General features: G+C 42.6%; 1 protein-coding gene across 5 annotated transcripts in view; it reads left to right on the forward strand.

Annotated features, from left to right (window-relative positions):
• The window catches only part of LOC129696220 (solute carrier family 45 member 4-like), a 62,083-nt gene that overhangs the window by 23,016 nt on the left and 19,888 nt on the right, over positions 1-19,179 (forward strand). For all 5 annotated transcript variants that reach the window (XM_055633891.1, XM_055633892.1, XM_055633893.1 and 2 more), the window contains exon 3: positions 18,052-18,240. In XM_055633891.1, coding sequence (XP_055489866.1) covers positions 18,052-18,240 — 189 coding nt within the window. The remainder of the gene's footprint in view (positions 1-18,051; positions 18,241-19,179) is intronic.

Raw genomic sequence — 19,179 nt, forward strand, 5'->3', positions numbered from 1 at the left:
ATTCCTTCACTCCATAGAAGCTGCCTCACTCGCTGAGTTTCTCCAGCATTTTTGTCTACTTTTAAAGATACAGCAAGGACTTTTGGGCCACTGAGTCCAAGCCAACCAGCGATCACCTGTACACTTTCTATTCTACACACCCGGGACAATTTGCCAACCCCAATTAATCTAGAAAACTGCACGTCTTTGGAATGTGGGAGGAAACTGGCGCACCCAGAGAAAACCCATGCAGTATTGGGGAGAAAGTATAAACTCCATATAGACAGCACTCATTGTCAGAATCGTACCTGGGTCTCTGGTGCTGCAAGGCAGAAACTCTACACTGCACCACTGTGCTGCACTTAAACAACTTAATGCTATTCAGTGAAATGGTCATGCTGTTCTGAATCCACAAGATTAGCATCTTGGTTTTCAGCAGCTTTTTTTTTTCTGATTTGAAGATTTATTTGAGGCTTTCTGCATAAGGTGGTGGAAAATTATGGATGGCATTTTGCTTGCCAAGGATAGCAATTGCTCATAATTGAATTTGAATAGCTAGTTGCAGCCAATGGCTTGCCCTCAGATTTACCAAAATTTGCAAATGTATGTCTCCGTGTTCAAAGGAAATAGTTGTGTGCTAATTTGATGTGGAAGGTGTTGTCATAATTCTTCATCTTATGGAATTGGGACAAGAACTTTGGTGTTTTTTTTTTTTAATCAGTTCTGGAAGATTCCATTGAATACTGCAAGGCAAAGTGCTATCACTGATGCATTATTTTGGCTGTTTTGAGGGGATGAATTTTACAATTGCAAGTTAGATATTTTCTAGGTACAGCTTATAACCTTTCCAGGACTATTTATATGCCTGCTGCAAATGAACACTGCATGTTTACATTAGAGATGAATTGGAGATGATGGAGGAGCGAGATGAGATCTCCTGGAAGAGATTGTGTGTCATAGTTGTCTGCAGGGAGGCATCAGCCATGGTTGCAAAAATACATTTGTGCTTGGTAGTTGGATGTTGCTCACATGAAGTTTACTAGCCAAAGACTGTATAGAAGTCTGTCATTGGTCAGAATGTAGGACATTGGTGGAAATCTTGCTCTGTCTCAATTGCAGACACGAGCTGCCGGACCGTGGAGATGGCCTGCTTTTCCATATTCAACAAGTAAGCATTGACAATTAACAGAGTAATCGCCTTTTCATGGTTTAGTGACCATTTGGTGGTTAGAGGTTTTGCAATGTGGATCATACCTCAACAGAATGAACACATTTTGCCTTTTGTAGCACAGAGCATCTTGAAGGAAAATACTTCTGATAACGCTCCATAGTTTGGATGGGTACAGTGTTACATTCCTCCAATCTTATCAAATTTGATGCAACTTAATTAAACCTCTCCTTATTCTTTTTGTCCCTTTGTGGATTGATCAGCATCTCCTTTGAACACAGAAGCAAGGGCTTTTTGAGAAAGGGTCCAGCAGTCTGAGTCATTGCTTCTCATGTATAGATTTGTGCCTTCCATACTCCTGAACATTCACAAGTTCATATGCTGAGAGATCCAGGATGTGGCTGAGTTTGCAACCTAACTTTGAAGGCAAAATTAGAGGAATGGGGAGGGAGGCAGGAAGATGGCAAAAGTCAGGAGGTTTGGAGCAACTAGTTTAATTAGAGGGACAGTAAAGATACTTTGAGTGTCAGTCTATGGAAGTTGTTAGATTCAAGAGCTCTGAGGAAAGTTAAGTGCAGGGAGTTAAACTATATGATGAAGATGTGCGAAGCATGATACAACAGAAGTGTTATCAATCAGTTGATATGTGCATATGGCAATCTGAACTCTACCATATAAGGTCATAAGTGATAGTGGAATTAGGCCATTTGATCATAGCTGGCCCACAATGCCCTCCATAATGTTTGGGACACGACTCAAGAGTGTTTTGTTGTCATATGTCCTAGATAGAGCAATGAAATGAACCTGGACGTTGCAGTTTTTAGGCTCCTGTACCTTCTACCCGATGGCTGTGGTGAAATGAATGTGAGGCCAGGATGGTGTGGTGTGGATGTTGGCTGCTTTTTTGAGGCAGCGACTCCGATAAATCCCTTCGATGGTGGGGAGGTCAGAGCCGGCGATGTACTGGGCAGTGTTTACAACTTTTTGCTGTCTTTTCCGCTCCCGGACATTCAAGTTGCCGAATGACAATGATGCAACCAGTCAATATGCTTTCTACTGTGCACCTGTAGATGTTCAAGAGAATGCTCTTTCACATACTGAATCTCCATAGTCTTCTCAGGAAGTTGAAGCGCTGATGTTCTTTCCTTATAATTGCATCAGTGTGCTGGGTCCAGGAAAGATTTTCAGAAATATGCACGCCAAAGAATTTGATGTTTTTGATTCTCTCCACCATAATCCCATTGATATAAACAGGATTGTGGGTCCTCGCCCTACCTCTTCCAAAGTCCACAATCAGTTCTTTGGTTTTACAGATATTGAGAGCCAGGTTGTTGTACTGGCACCATTTGGACAATTGGTCGATTCCACTTCTACAAACCCATCATTTATTTATTTATTTACCTCTGTACTCCACTATTTAAGATTTCTAAAAAGGAGAAAATCACATGTGGTAAAGTGCACATGGTCAGATTTTAATAAGGGCCATTTTTATACATTTTGGTTTTGCCATGTAGAAATTACAGCTGTGTTATACATAGGTTACCCCCCCCCCCCTTCAGATCAATCTAATGTGGAGTTTTAAGTTTCTACAATTGGAATTCCATGGATTCTGAAGTGCCTGGGATGATTTGGAACCACACTCTGCACAGAATGAGCAGTGAAATGGTGGGTGTGGTGCATTCCTTCCACTGTTTATGCTGGACCTGGGTCTTAATACATAGACTTCAAACGTTCAATGCCATTCTGGATGTGCCACTTTCGTGAGGACATGAGCCAGAAAATTGGTGAGGTTGTTACATTTTCCCCCCTAGAAGGCTTTGAGTTTAATTTATTGTCACTGTATACTGAAAAGCTTTTGTTGCATGCTAACCACACAAGTCTTTTTCCCTAAGAAGACTTTGAGGATGTTCCTTGAATATTGTCTCCTGTTTCGTCAAGTGTTTTATTATCATACGTCCTGAAACAGCACATTGAAATTCTTACGTGCAACAGCACAACAGAATTGTAAATGTATTAATCTGTAAAACCCCAAATAAACAACACCAAAAATCAATATAATATACTTTTTTTTAACCAAGCAGACGAATAGACAATAGTAGTGCAAAGTCAAAAATGTCCCCAAGTTTGCATAGTTTGAAGCCTATTTGGAGGTTGTAGGGAAGTAGCTGTTCCTGAACCTGGATGTTTGTGGGTTCTTACACCATCTTCCCGGTGGCAGGAGTGAAATGACAATGTGGCCAGGATGGTGTGGGTCACACTGATGGTGGGAAGGTCAGCACTCGTGATAGATGGTAGTACAGGTGCACAACCTTTTATCCGAAGATCCAAATAACGAAAACCTCCGAATAGCGGACATTTTTTCAGTCCTTGAAGAAAGGTCCTTGAAAGTTCACCGAGGGCGGCCCACAGAGGTGACAGCGGAACCTCCGGTCAGTCCTCGAAGAAAGGGGAACTAAATCCCCATTCATAAAAGAGAAGGTGATGGTATATTGCGCGGGAGGGTTAATAATTGTCAATATGCTGTTGTCTGCCCGCTGAGTTAAAAAGTTCCCACGGTAGACTCACGATACAGTCTTGCGTGGGAACTTTTTAACTCGGCGGGCAGGGAGCAGCAGATTGTCGCTCCCTTCAGTTTCACCCCACCTACACCCCTCTGCTTCCCGGCCATGTGTGTGACCCCTTCCCTCCCCTCTCCAGCTCCCCGCCCATTGCACCGGCGTGGGGGCTTTGCACTGTCTTCAAGTCGGCGATGCCAGCATACAATGCCAGTCACCGGACACGTCAAGACCAACGGGACACCGACCCCCAGGCCCACTGCAAGCATGGAGATCCCAGAGACCCACAGCCAGCAGCAGCCCAGCCCCGTTACAACTCCAGAGGAAAACTGCAAACTAGCGGGAGACATCAGGACCACCAGAAGCCGCTCCCCGATGGGCCGCTACGGCGACAAGTGGCAGTTCACCCACAGCCCGAGCTGTGCCCCCTCATCAGGACACCGACCCCCAGGCCCACTGCAAGCACGGAGATCCCAGATCAGCAACTCCAGCCCAGCCCCGCTCCAACTCCAGAGGAACACGCTCCCCCTGGGGCAGAAGCTGATGGTGTGCAAGGTACGGTACATCTTGGTCTTGGGGTCGCGCAGCTCGGGCTGTGGGAGAACTGCCACTTGTCGCCGTAGCGGCCCATCGGGGAGCGAATTCCTCTGGAGTTAGAGGGGGGTATTGTGCTGTTTGATCGCCCCTTGCTATCCCAGGGACAGGGAGATAGGACGTTCACCGAGGGCGGCCCCCAGAGGTGACAGCGGAACATCCGGTCGGTCCTCGACGAAAGGGGAATTAAATCCCCATTCATAAAAGAGAAGGTGAGGGTACATTGCGCGGGAGAGTAGGAATCCCAAGACAAAGTTGAGTGAGCGTTCACCGCGGGTGGCCCGCAGATGTGACAGCGGAACCTCCGGTCGGTCCTGGAAGAAAGGGGAACTAAATCCCCTTCATAAAAGGGAAGTGGAGGGTACATTGCCCAGGAGGGTATATCGCCTACCTGGAAGAAACCGGACATTTTTTCCAGGATGTCGTCTGCACACCAAAGCTCACGTTTGGCGCCAAACGCACGTCGCCTCTGCTGCACAAGGATATAAGAGTGTGAAAATGTCGCCTTAGGCCGCCTAAGGGCATGTAGCCCCGCTAGGGTGACATGAGTGCGAGAGGTGATTCAACGCTGCGGTCACATTTACAAATTCAGGAATTCATACAGACATTTATTCTGCAAGAAAAACTACATTGAAGACTCAAACTCGCGACCGAGGAACTGCCGGGATCAAGGCGCAAACTCACGACCTTGCGGATATGAGCCGAGCACTCTACCACTGAGCCAGCCATTAAAATCTATGCAAAAAAAATTCCATTCTGAAGACCGACAAATTCCGAATTACGAAAAGTGTCTGGTCCCAAGGCTGTCGGATAAAAGGTTGTGCACCTGTATTTCAGAGAGGTTGTGATTTATTTCTGAAGTCTGGTGATTAGAGTTAACTGAGTGTAATTAGGACCCTGATGGGGATTTTCTCCTAGAATGGGGCACCGATATTTGCTCACAATACTAGTAGGAGTTTTTTTTTCCAGCAGATCGAAACTACATTGTACTACAGGGACGCTCCTGTAAATCATTGCTTAAGTATCGGTAGGTCAAAAACACCGTGCGTGCCTCCGCATGTGGCCGGTTTTTGTAGCTCCGACAGCTGCGAAAATCCAGCGCGGCCCGCGGCCAGAAGCAAAATGTCGGGTATTGATCTTCAAAGCGCTGTGGCCGCCGACACACAACATCGCCCTTTTCCGGCAGCCAGGGGTTGCCGCAAACCGGCGCCGCCGGCGGCCGGACGGCTCCGCGGCTGCGACGCTGAATGTTGGGAGTCGGCGGCCGCGCTCCGGAGCTTGAATGTGCCCGCTCCCCGCTGCCGACGCCGCCGACTCTCCCGGAGCTGGGACGTCTTGGATTTGGAGCTAGAGTTGCAAAAAGGTGGCTCTAAGAATTAAAGAATTAAAGGCAGTAGCAGTTTGAATATATAGGGATCACTCATTTGAACATGTTAGTCTTGCTGTGTGAATAGGAAAAACTTGTAATTTGTTTTTAAATTAACACTTTTCAAAAGGGAAATTGGGAGATAAATTTTAAGACTGAGGAAATAGATTGAATGTAGCTAACAACTCCTTGATTGATACCCTGTTTCTGCCACATTTTACACTACATTAACTGCATCCGGCTGTTTCCTGTTCAGATTATTAACTGTATTCATAATAGCCAGTAGTACTGAGCTTATTCACCTGCTACTTATCATGGGGCCAACAGGAAATAAAGCGTTTCTTGTGCCAATAGGAAATAATATCATTGTTCTGGCTGAGATGTGGGATGGATAGTTACGAGTAGGCTGTCAGGCACTTTCGAGCCATTCTCTGTGAACTAGACAAACACAATGTGTTTTCCTGCAGTGTGAATTTATGCCGATATTATTGTTTTCAATCAGCAAATTGATGCTCAATACATTCTGTGTTGTGAGAAATGCCATTTCAACTAATCCCACTGCTTTCCAATTGTAGTAAAAGATCAGGCTTTCCTGTTTGTTATGAATCATCCATTTCCATTAAAATGATATAATTGCCATGGCAGATCTCCAAAAGGTGTTTTAAGCTGCTGATTTAGATATTTAAAAAAAAAACAAATCAACCATGGGAAATATCTAAACATTTTAATGAATGTATTTCTGAAATATACAGCTGTTAATGTTTGGGACGGAGACCCATTTATTTATTTGCATCTGTACTTTACAATTTGAGATTTGTAATAGAAAAAAAATCACGTGATTAAGTGCACAGATTTGATTAATGGGTGTTTTTATACATTTTGGTTTCACCATGTAGAAATTACAGCAGTGTTTATACAGTCTTTAATCTCCCCCCATCCCTCCCATTTCAGGGCACCATAATGTTTGGGACACATGGCTTTGCAGGTGTTTGTAATTGCTCAGGTGTGTTTAAATATAAGAGAGCTCTCAGCACCTACTTTTCTCCAGTCTTTCCATCACCTTGGAAACATTTATTGCTGTTTATCAACATGAGGACCAAATTTGTACCAATGAAAGTCAAAGAAGCCATTATGAGACCGAGAAACAAGAATAAAACTGTTAAGAGACATCAGCCAAACCTTAGGCTTACCAAAATCAATTGTTTGGAACATTATTAAGAAGAAAGAGCACTGGTGAGCTTACTAATTGCAAGGGGACTGGCAGGCCAAGGACAACCTCCACAGCTGATGGCAGAAGAATTCTCTCTATAATAAAGAAATCCCCAAACACCCGTCCGACAGATCAGAAACATTCAGGAGACGGGTGTGGATTTGTCAATGACCATTGTCTGCAGAAGACTTCATGAACAGAAATACAGAGGCTACTCTGCAAAAATAGGATGGCCAGGTTACTGTTTGCCAAGAGGTGCTTAAAAGAGCACCCACAGTTTTGGGGAAAAAAGGTCTTGTGGACAGATGAAACTAAGATTAACGTATCGGGAGTGATGGCAAGAGCAAACTATGGAGGAGAGAAGGAACGACTCGAGATCCAAAGCATACCACCTCATCTGAAACACTGGTGGGAGTGTTATGGCTTGGGCATGTATGGCTGCTGAAGGTACTGGCTCATTTATTTTCATTCATGATACAACTGCTGATAAAGTCCCACAAAGGAGATTAATTGGCAAAATTAGAGCACATGGTATTGGGGGTAGGGTACTGACATGGATAGAAAATTTATTGTCAGACAGGAAACAGAGTAGGGATAAATGGATATCTTTTCGGAATGGCAGGCAGTGACTAGTGGGGTACCGCAAGGCTTGGTGTTGGGACCGCGGCTATTTATAATATCCATTAATGATTTAGATGAAGGGATTAAAAATAACATTAGAAAATTGGCAGATGACAGAGCTGGGTGGCAGTGTGAACTGTGAGGGGGATGCAGAGTGATTTTGACAGGTTGGGTGAGTGGGCAGATGCAGTATAACGTGGATAAATGTGAGGTTATCCACTTTGGTAACAAAAACAGGAAAGCAGATTATTATCTGAATGCTGTCAAATTGAGAAAAGGGGAAGTACAGCGAGATCTGGGGGTGGTCCTTGTTCATCAGTCACTGAGAGTAAGCATGCAAATACAGCAGGCAGTGAAGAAAGCGAATGGCATGTTGGCCTTCGTAACAAGAGGAGTTGTGTATAGGAGCAAAGAGGTCCTTCTGCAGTTGTACAGGGCCCTAGTGAGACCACACCTGGAGTATTGTGTACAGCTTTGATCTCCAAATTTGAGGAAGGAGTGTAGCGTAGGTTCGCGAGGTTAATTCCCGGGATGGCAAGACTGTCGTATGTTGATCGAATGGAGCGGCTGGGCTTGTATACTCTGGAAATGAGGATGAGGGGATCTTATTGAAACGTATAAGATTATTAAGGGTTTGGACACGCTGGAGGCATGAAACATGTTCCCGATGTTGGGAGAATCCAGAACTAGAAGCCACAGTTTGCACAGAGAGTGGTGAATCTGTGAAATTCCCTGCCACAGAAGGTAGTTGAGGCCAGTTAATTGGCTATATTTAAGAGGGAGTTAGATGTGGCCCTTGTGGCTAAAGGGATCAGGGGGTATGGAGAGAAGGCAGGGATGGAATACTGAGTTGGATGATCAGCCATGATCATATTGAATGGCGGTGCAGGCTCAAAGGGCCGAATGGCCTACTCCTGCGCCTACAGTGGCTTGCAAAAGTTTTCATACCCCTTGAACTTTTCCACATTTTGTCACGTTACAACCACAAATGTAAATGTATTTTATTGGGATTTTATGTGATAGACCAACACAAAGTGGTGCATAATTGTGAAGTGGAAGGAAAATGATACATGGTTTTCAAATCTTTTTACAAATAAAAAACTGAAAAGTGTGGCGTGCAAAAGTATTCAGTCCCCCTGAGTCAATACTTTGTAGAACCACCTTTCACTGTAATTACAGCTGCAAGTCTTTTGGGGTATGTCTCTACCAGCTTTGCACATCTAGAGACTGAAATATTTGCCCATTCTTGTTTGCAAAATAGCTCAAACTCAGTCAGATTGGATGGAGAGCGTCTGTGAACAGCAATTTTCAAGTCTTGCCAGAGATTCTCAATTGGATTTAGGTCTGGACTTTGACTGGGCCATTCTAACACATGGATATGCTTTGATCTAAACTATTCCATTGTAGCTCTGGCTGTATGTTTAGTGTCGTTGTCCTGCTGGAAGGTGAACCTCCGCCCCAGTCTCAAGTCTTTTGCAGACTCGAACAGGTTTTCTTCCCAAGCCCTGTATTTGGCTCCATCCATCTTTCCCATCAACTCTGACCAGCTTCCCTGTCCCTGCTGAAGAAAAGCATCCCCACAGCATGATGCTGCCACCACCATGTTTCACAGTGGGGATGGTGTGTTCAGGGTGATGTGCATCGTTAGTTTTCCGCCACACATAGTGTTTTGCATTTAGGCCAAAAACTTCAATTTTGGTCTCATCTGACCAGAGCACGTTCCTCCACATGTTTGCTGTGTCCCCCACATGGCTTGTGGCAAACTGCAAACGGGACTTCTTATGGCTTTTTTTTCAACAATGGCTTTCTTCTTGCCACTCTTCCATAAAGGCCCGATTTGTGGAGTGCACGACTAATAGTTGTCCTGTGGACAGATTCTCCCACCTGAGCTGTGGATCTCTGCAGCTCCTCCAGAGTTACCATGGGCCTCGTGGCTGCTTCTCTGATCAATGCTCTCCTTGCCCGGCCTGTCAGTTTAGGTGGACGGCCATGTCCTGGCATGTTTGCAGTTGTGCCATACTCTTTCCATTTTCGGATGATGGATTAAACAGTGCTCCGTGAGATGTTCAAAGCTTGGGATATTTTTTTATAAACTAACCCTGCTTTAAACTTCTCCACAACTTTATCCCTGACCTGTCTGGTATGTTCCTTGGGCTTCATGATGCTGTTTGTTCACTAATGTTCTCTAACAAACCTCTGAGGCCTTCCCAGAACAGCTGTACTTATACTGAGATTAGATTACACACAAGTGGACTCTATTTACTAATTAGGTGACTTCTGAAGGCAATTGGTTGCACTGGATTTTATTTAGGGGTATCAGAGTAAAGGGGGCTGAATACTTTAGCATGCCACACTTTTCAGTTTTTTATTTGTAAAAAAATTTGAAAACCATGTATCATTTTCCTTCCACAATTATGCGCCACTTTGTGTTGGTCTATCACATAAAATCCCAATAAAATACATTTACGTTTGTGGTTGTAACGTGACAAAATGTGGAAAAGTTCAAGGGGTATGAATACTTTTGCAAGCCACTGTATTTTCTATGTTTCTATGTAATAAGGGGTAAGCCATTTAGAATGGAGATGAGGAAAAGCTTTTTCACAGAGTTGTGAATCTGTGGAATGTTCTACCTCAGAAGGCAATTGAGGCCAATTCTCTGGACACTTTCGAGAGCTAGATAGATTTCTTAACGATAGAGGAGTGAAGGGATATGGGGAGATGGCAGGAACGGGGTGCTGATTGTGGATGATCAGCCATGATCGCAGTGAATGGTGGTGCTGGCTCGAAGGTCCGAATGGCCTACTCCTGCACCTATTGTCAATTAATGGTAGTAACACAATGAATTCTGAAGTGTATAGACACATCCTATCTGCTCAAGTTCAACAAATGCCTCAAAACTTATTGGCCGGCGGTTCATTTAAGTCAACTTTATTTGTCACATACACATACTAGATGTTCAGTGAAATGCCTGTGGATTGTGCAAAAACAACAGAATAACAGAACATAATAGAACGGAACCAGTATTTGCATTTTAGATTTATTTTTTATTTTTTAAAGACACAACACAACAGTAAATTAATCCCTGGTGAGATCAGAGTTTACAGTCCTAATGACCTGTGGGAAGAAACTCCATCTCATCCTCTGTTTTCACAGCATGACAGCGGAGGCGCTTGCCTGACCATAGCAGCAGGAACAGTCCGTTACTGGGGTGGTAGGGTCATTTATTATGTTGCTGGCTCTGGATCTGCACCTGGTGTATAGGTCCTGCGGGGGGGGGGGGGGGGGGGGGGGGGGGGGGGGCGCGAGTGTAGCCGAACGCACTACAGAACCTTCCTGCCCTGGGCAGAGCTGTTCCCAAACCAGATTGAGATGTTATCGAACAAGATGCTTTCTACAGCCCCAGAGTAGGAACACTGAAGGATCCTCAGAGAGACTCTGAATTTCCTCAGCTGCCTGTGGTGGTAAAGGCGCTGCCTTGCCTTACTCACCAGTGCGGCAGTGTGTGTTGTCCATGTCAGATCCACTGTGATGTGGACTCGCAGATATTTAAAGCTTCTCACCCTATCCACAGTAGTCTCATTTATCTTCAGGGGCGTGCATTTCCTTTGATGTTGAGCCCTTCTAAAGTCCATAATCAGCTCCTTAGTTTTTGTTACATTCAAGAGGAGGCTGTTGTCCTGACACCAGAGTGCCAGATCAGCCACCTCCTCCCGGTAGGCCTTCTCATCGTTATCGGAGATCAGGCCCACCACCACAGTGTCATCAGCAAACTTGATGATGGAGTTGGAGCTGAACCTGGCTATGCAGTCATGTATCTAGAGGGATTACAGTAGGGGGCTAAGGATGCAACCCTGGGGGGGGATCCTACATTTAGGGTGAGGGGGATAGCGGTATATCTCCCCATCTTGACCACCTGGGGCCTGGCGGTGAGAAAGTCCAGGACCCAGGCACACGGGAGTGTTCAGCCCCAGTTCCAGCAGCTTCTCAGCGAGTCTGGTGAGGACTATGGTATTGAAAGCTGAACTGTAATCAATGAACAGCATCCTCACATAGCCCCCCCCCCTTCTGGCTGTCAAGGTGAGAGAGGGTGGTGTGCAGAACCTGGGAGACCACATCGTCCGTGGATCTGTTTGGACAGTATGCGAACTGTAGCGGGTCCATGATGCGAGGGAGGAAGGCGCAGATGTGGTTCTACAGCAAGACAATGATACCAAACATACTTCTAAAGCAACAAAGGAGTTTTTCAAAGCTTAAAAATGGTCAATTCTTGAGTGGTTAAGTCAATCACATGATCTGAACCCAATTGAGCATGCCTTCTGTATGCTGAAGAGAAAACTGAAGGCGACTAGCCCCTCCAGAACAAGCATAAGCAAAAGATGGCTGCAATACAGGCCCGACAGAGGATCACCAGAGAAGACACCCATGAATCGCAGACTTCAAGCAGTCATTGCATGCAAAGGATATGCAACAAAATACTAAACATGCCTACTTTCATTTAAATGACATTGCTGTGTCCCAAACATTATGGTGCCCTGAAATAGGGGGGACTATGTATAAACCCTGCTGTAATTTCTACATGGTGAAATCAAAAAGTATAAAAATGGCCCTTATTAGAAATCTGACAATGTGTACTTTTAACAACATGTTTTTTCTATTATATTTCTCAAATTGTGGAGTACAGAGGCAAATAAATAAAAGATGGGTCTTTGTCCTGAACATTATGGAGGGCACTGTAGTTCACTATTGTTTGTATATTGAAGGCATATACCGGTAATGACCATTAGAATTCACAATGTTAATATCTCAGCTGTAAGTTATAAGCTAGCTGTAGGTGACTGGAGCTGTCCTGCAAAAAGTGAGGATGTTTAAGATGAGACATTGTAAGGATGTTACAACATTTTGAGATGTTAAAAATCAAGCCTGTAATTTATCCCATCAGATAAAGCATAAAAATAACTTTAATTTGATAGCCAATTCACTGTCATGTCTTCAGTATCAAAAAAGTTATGGTCATTTTCATACTTGGAAATCAGCATCTTGTTCCCTATTGCTTTTCCATTAACTTAACACAAAAGCTGTGATCGAGGACAGTCAATTGACATAAGCCCATAACTTAAAAATTAAGAGAACTGAATGATGTTTTCAGTTATTATAGATTGAAGCATTCTGAAACAAACATGGTACATCTTACTTTGATGACCTGAAATCAAAGTATATAATTAGTTAATTACATAATTAAGTAGCTAATTAAAAAAATAATCGTTGTGACTGAAATAGTAATAAACACCCAGACTGCCTTAAATTCAAAAATGTGATATTCTCAAGATCAGAACTTTAATATTATTATATTAAATGCTGGAAGTCCATAACGGACAGGTAAAGAAATTACAATTTCTAGCAAAAGACCAAGTCTTCATGGAGAATAATCCTCAGACTGCAACCAATAAGCAACTCTGTGCACCTTGTTTTTCCTCAACTTTTGAATTGTGGTATTGTAAACTACACGTTTTTGCTCTTCAAACGATGCATGACACTCTTTTCTGCCCACTACTTTCCCCCATTAAGAATGTCCTGTAGATCATCACAGACTAGTCCAAATTCAGATAATCTCTGCGAATGCTGTCTAAATCGGTTTCTTTCAAATTTGTTTTCCAGTTTTTTCCTCTTTTGTGTCCTGCGCAACTCCTTGTCTTTCTGTCGCTTGGTGATTTCTGCTCTCAATTCTGTCTTTTTTTCTTCCGTCCGTTCCTCTGAACTCTCCCCCATTTCATTGCCTTACAGAGCACCTCCTTCCTATGTTGCCCCTCGAGATTATCAAGGAAGTTGTCTGTTTTATTCTTGCAGGCCAGCATCCTACATGACAAATAACACATGGTGGCATTGGGAGATTTCTGTTTTGATGTGCTAAACATCCCCATTATCTCCTCTGCATCGATGTTGTGTGATCTTGCAGATGCAGTCTCCTCCTTCAGTTTCTCAGTTGCATCAAGTTCAAAGTATTTGCTATACTGCCTTTCCAACACAATGATGACAGCTTGAAGACAGCTCCTCATCATTGAACTGAACTGTGGATATACTGATAGCTCCTGAAGTTTTGTCAATGTGGCATCAAGATGCACCTCCTCACCGAAGAAATCTTCCCTTGCCAATATCAAGTTCTCTGGATTTTCTGTGGCTTCCTTAGGGCAGCAATCACCCCTTTAACCACTTTGATGCCATCAACCTAGTTGATCTGATTCTGGAATTCTTGGAAGATCATCCAAAGCCCAGTCAGATATTTGCCAAGTAAGCCCAATATCTGAAGTTCCACTTTTGCTTCAGCCTGGGTGAAGTCATGGAGGATGGCGCTTCTCAACCCCCCACAGGATGTTCCACTATTCAGCATTATGTTCTATGAGCTTGCCACTAATATGGAAAAATATATGTAATCTGTTGCGACGGTACAGTGGAAGGACACCTCGGGGGATGTTCATTCATCTAAAAATGCAACAACTCCTTTTGGGTCCCCTTTTCCATTGTTGTAACGAAGTTTGTTCATCTGCAGTATGACATTTCCTGCTAGACAGTCCTTCCCAAACAAGACTGCCTCTGGATCATTTGTGCTTTTTGATGGCTGAGCGAACTGATGTTGCGATGGAGTCAAGAGGATGCAAGTCGCAGTAGAGCTCATTCAAAGATTTACCCCACTCGCTGTTCACAATCCTATTAGCAGCATGATTAGCTGCACACCTGTCACTCCGTGTATTTGTAATGTTGTCTATCATATTTTACCTGGTGTCTTGGAAATCTGCTTGTTCATTGAAATAAGTATAAGTTTCACACATTTTCAACAGTATCGCAAATATGTTGCGCATAGTTCTCAGCAGTCCCACCAGCCAATTCATTGACTGCTGCAGAAAGATGTTCATTTGTGGTGGTGAAGTGTGCACTGTTAATATGGGTCTCTTCTTGGGTGGTTGCATCAAAACCAACAGTTAAATCCTTTGTTGCTAGGATCATCTCTGCTGTCTAACTCAGCAATAGCTCCCAATTCTCGGGCATAAGTTCAACTGCACTGCGTTGAGGAACACTATCCAGACAAAGTCCACTTCACTTCTGCAACTGGCTTATCAAGTTTGGAATATTTGCTGTGGGAGTTTTGTTTACAATACAGTCAAACATGTGCATCCTTGTTGTTGAGGAGCAAGTCTTCTGGTCCACCTTTGACTTGACAATACTGGCAGCCTCCAGAGTTTTGATTGTTTCTTTGAGGACTAGATTGTCAAATTCGAAGCGTCTCATCCTCTTCCTTGTCCTTTAGTTTTTTCTGAACTTTTCTGTACTGGTGAATTAAAAGTTTTCCTCTTTTTCTTACTGCCACAAAACTTGAGCAATTGCTGTGTGCTTTTAAGTTTCAAAAACTCTGCCTTGGTTTCAGCAAGCTCTCGTGCCAAAGTATTCCCACGTAATTTGGTTTTGAGTTCCTGAATCTTTGTGTCCTTCAAATCTATTTGGTTTTGCTTTCTCTTTAAGGCTTGATTAACTTCATGTTTGGGAGTTTTCAACTGTCCTAAATTCACTGATTTTGTGCAATACTTTAGTTCAAGAGCGACCATGGATGTAGACAAAGTTGTCGTCTTCATTTTCTGTTTCTTTGGTGTAAGACTTAGAAGTTCTCTGTTACATCTTGTTGAAACACTAGATGTCAATGGCATTGGTTCAGGAGAGGCAGCAGCTATCGTTGGCGCTGCTAGATTCAGTGGAGAATGCAGATTATGACTCATTGCCCATGTCCTCAGTGTCTTGCACTTGGCTTTTGGCAGATGTCAAGGGTCATGAGCACCAGCCAGTGGAATGTCATCTAAAGAAATTTGTTGACTGCCTTCTGGAAGTTTAAAACTTTCATCACAAATTTCCATAAATGTTTCAAGTTTCTTGAGATTGCTGAGTTTTTTAAACTTGAGCAAAGTCTGGTTAATGAGATTCTTCACCCTTGAGTTAACAGCAGCAAATGAATTGCCTTCTGCAAAAAAACACTGAACAGCATTAAGTAAAAACAAGTTTTTATTTGCAGTTTAGGAAAAAAAGTATCAATTATTTTATTCAACAATGCCTAACAAATTAAATGTTAAAACAAATAGCAAATACCCAACAAAGTTCATAATTCATCAGTGTGATCCAATCAATTAAATTCATCTAAATTCAATTACTAGATCTAAACATCTATCCCATTCTTAAGAAAAGGCTAAAATTGAATTTTTAATTAGCCAAAGTATCTATAAAGTATCCAAATAACAAACTGATACCTTTCACACAATAATTCACAATTTAACATGATTTTTAGATCTCACATTTCTATGCCAAATCAGAGGAATTGAATTGAATGTTTACTTCCCATAAATTTTGCTTTGTTGGTTTATAACACTGCAGCAGGCAAGGACCATTTTACACAGATATATGTTCAAAATCACAAACATCCACTCTCAAGATAATCAAAATCATTATTTTTTTGCGCAATCATGTCTTAAGAACATCTAACTTATCTTTATTTGGTGTAATTGTCTATCCATCAATATTGTCGTATTAAATATCTGATTAAAAACTATGTAGTGGAAGTTTTTAGTCATATTTAGTATGCAAATATTGATCATGGATACACAATAACACAAAATATTTGTGGATTATGATACCGCCGCCATGATTTTGCTCACACTCACATTCTCTGCCTGAGAGGGCGGTGGAGGTAGGTTCTCTGGATGCTTTCGAGAGAGCTAGATAGGGCTCTTAAAGAGCGGAGTCATGGAGAGAAGGCAGGAACGGGGTACTGATTGGGGATGATCAGCCATGATCATGGCTCGAATGGCCGAATGGCCTACTCCTGCACCTATTGTCTATTGTCTCAGCCGCAGGCAGGACACAGCCGATATCTGGGCCTAAATAACATATTGCGCATCATCAGATTAAAATGAAATTGCACTGAAAACCAGATAAGATGTTAAATAAACATCCCACAGTATATACCTTTTGTTTTGTCCAAAACTTGCGATCCATGATTTTGAAGGCGTTGAAGTTGGGCCCGACTTTCATCCAGCAATTAAATAGTCAATCAATGTTTTTTTGTTTAAATCGCGAACGGGATGACAGAACAAAATTTCTTCATAAGCTTATCGTACAAGAAAAACCCTCCCTGTCAATCAATAAAAACCTGCATTTTACGCCACACCCAACACAGCTTCTCGAGTCGCAAGCACAGGCACCATGCAGATCTAGAGCGCCACTGATGGCAGGTATTTGTAACGACGCTAGACATTGCTCCTGTATTGATTTTTCTTGTCCAGAATGACAAGAGCATCGTCACATTGGAGCAACAGCTGATTGTACAACTGTATCAATTGCAATACAAAAGCTTTAATATAGGCTGCTATAGTCAGAGGTGAATTGGAGATGCAACGAACTGAAGATGCTGGAATCATGCCTATAATACAAAAGAGAAGGAAGGGGGTCTGAACCAAGATTGGAGACTTCAATATTCATACCATTAGATTGTAAAGCAACACGAAGTGCTGTTCCTCGAGTGCGTGCAGTCTTGCTCTGGCAATGCTGCTGTCCAAATGCATAGTGGAATAAGACCATTTGTAGCTTTGATAGCTTGCATGAAAATACAGCAAAAATAAACTAATTTTGGGGATAATGGGAAGTTTCCTATTTTAATGGACTTCTGTAATGAAAAAGATAATAATAGTATCTGGTGGGCTTGGGGACAGGGTTTAGGGGAAGTGCAATGAAATGGAATTGAAAATGTGATGAAACAAATGCTTCAAGATAGTTAAATATAATTAGATGTTGGATTAGATGAGTTTCTAGAGAGCCAACAGCCATCCATACTTCATTAGAGTTGCGATCACTGTCGTACATGGTATTGTAAGGAATGATGATTAAAACACACACACCAAAATCCTATACTTCCAGTAGCGAAGGTCCGCAGCAACTGGAGGGAAGAGATGTGTGGTGCATTTGTCACCGTTCCCGTCAGAAACCAGCACCACTGCATCGCTAATGTTTTTAATTATGATGAATGAAGATGTTGGAGAGGTGGGACATAAACAGGCCACCAACCATCCTGCTACTTATTTGCCCTTAATCCTAACCTGACCCGCTGTATTCTTCCCACACACCTATTACACTTGGGGCAATTTAGTGGTCAATAAACCCCCCCCCCCCCCCCCCCCATGGGTTTTTGTGGTGTGGGACAAAAATCAAACCACCAGAGGAAATCCACACAATCGCAGGAGAATTCTCATTTTTGTTCCTTGCCATGCACTGAACACGAACAGATGTATGTATCTTTTGCCTGAAATTCCTGCACCGATAACGGCTTCGGAGAGGACTTTTTGAAATTATTAATGTTGGTTCCTAATCCAGATTTGATTTTTTTTAAAGCACAGTCAGCTTCCTTGGATCATTCTACATTAAATTGCATAAGAGTGAGAAAACCTGAAATTGGATGAAAATATTTCTGTAAATGTTTAACTGTTTGTCTACTTGCTCTACTTACGAAGTTTCAATTTTGTTCTCGCAGGTCTTCCAGAACAATATTACAGCCTCACATGGTTTCTAAGCCCAATCCTAGGACTGATCTTCACTCCACTGATAGGTTCGGCTAGTGACCGTTGCACTTTGAGCTGGGGCCGCCGTCGCCCCTTCATCCTAGCTCTTTGTATTGGAGTCCTCTTTGGAGTTGCACTATTCCTAAATGGCTCGATCATAGGTAAATAATGGAACGATTGTACTTCAGTGGTCTCCATCAGCTATATTCATTCATGACATTTTAAATCATTTTGGAATAAGTTGACCACTTTTTTTGATATTGTAGTTATTTAAGCCACTTTATTTTGTAATTTGTTCAATCAACTTGACTACAAAAATTGTGCCAGAGAATCCAAACAACTCTGTGCCAAGCAGCAGAGAAATCAACTGTGCACGTTTGTGACTTGGTAGGCTAATATCCATGGGTTTATAAGAGACTTGCTATTTGGTTTCCATTCTGTTTGGCATATTAAAGACTAAGTAATTTAGATTTAAATATAAGTAGCTTGTGATAAATGTTTGCAGATGATACAAAACGATGGCAGTATGATTGAGTGGGAAGAAGAAAAGCATGGATGATCATGGCAGCTGAACAGTAAAGTGGGAAATGAAATAAAATCCAGTGAAACCTAAATTATTGCTGCTGGGGAGTAAGAAGGGAAATCTACAATAACTGGGAAGATATTGAGAAAAACAGAGGGACCTTTGTCTATGTCCACAGATATTTAAGTGTAGTAGAAGCGGAAGATAAAGTAATTAAAAAAGTATCCATTTTTTTTGTTAGCCAAGGTAGAAACCACAAGAGCAAGCAGTTTATGTTGGAATTGTACATGTTAGGCCACAGCATGAGTTTTGTACTAGGCACCACGTAACAGGAAATGTGTGATCGCACTGCATTGTTTCAAAGTCCCATTTGCCTGTACTTGGCCCATGTCCCTCAACACCCTTCTTATCCACATATCTGACCAAATGTCTTCTTATCCACATATCTGTCTTCTTATCCACATATCTGACCAAATTGTAATTGACTGAAGAAGGGTCTCCATATAATAACCATATAACAATTACAGCACGGAAACAGGCCATCTCGACCCTTCTAGTCCGTGCCAAACACATATTC

The sequence above is a fragment of the Leucoraja erinacea genome, chromosome 4, assembly GCF_028641065.1.
Source record: "Leucoraja erinacea ecotype New England chromosome 4, Leri_hhj_1, whole genome shotgun sequence".
In the NCBI taxonomy this organism is placed as follows: Eukaryota; Metazoa; Chordata; class Chondrichthyes; order Rajiformes; family Rajidae; genus Leucoraja; species Leucoraja erinaceus.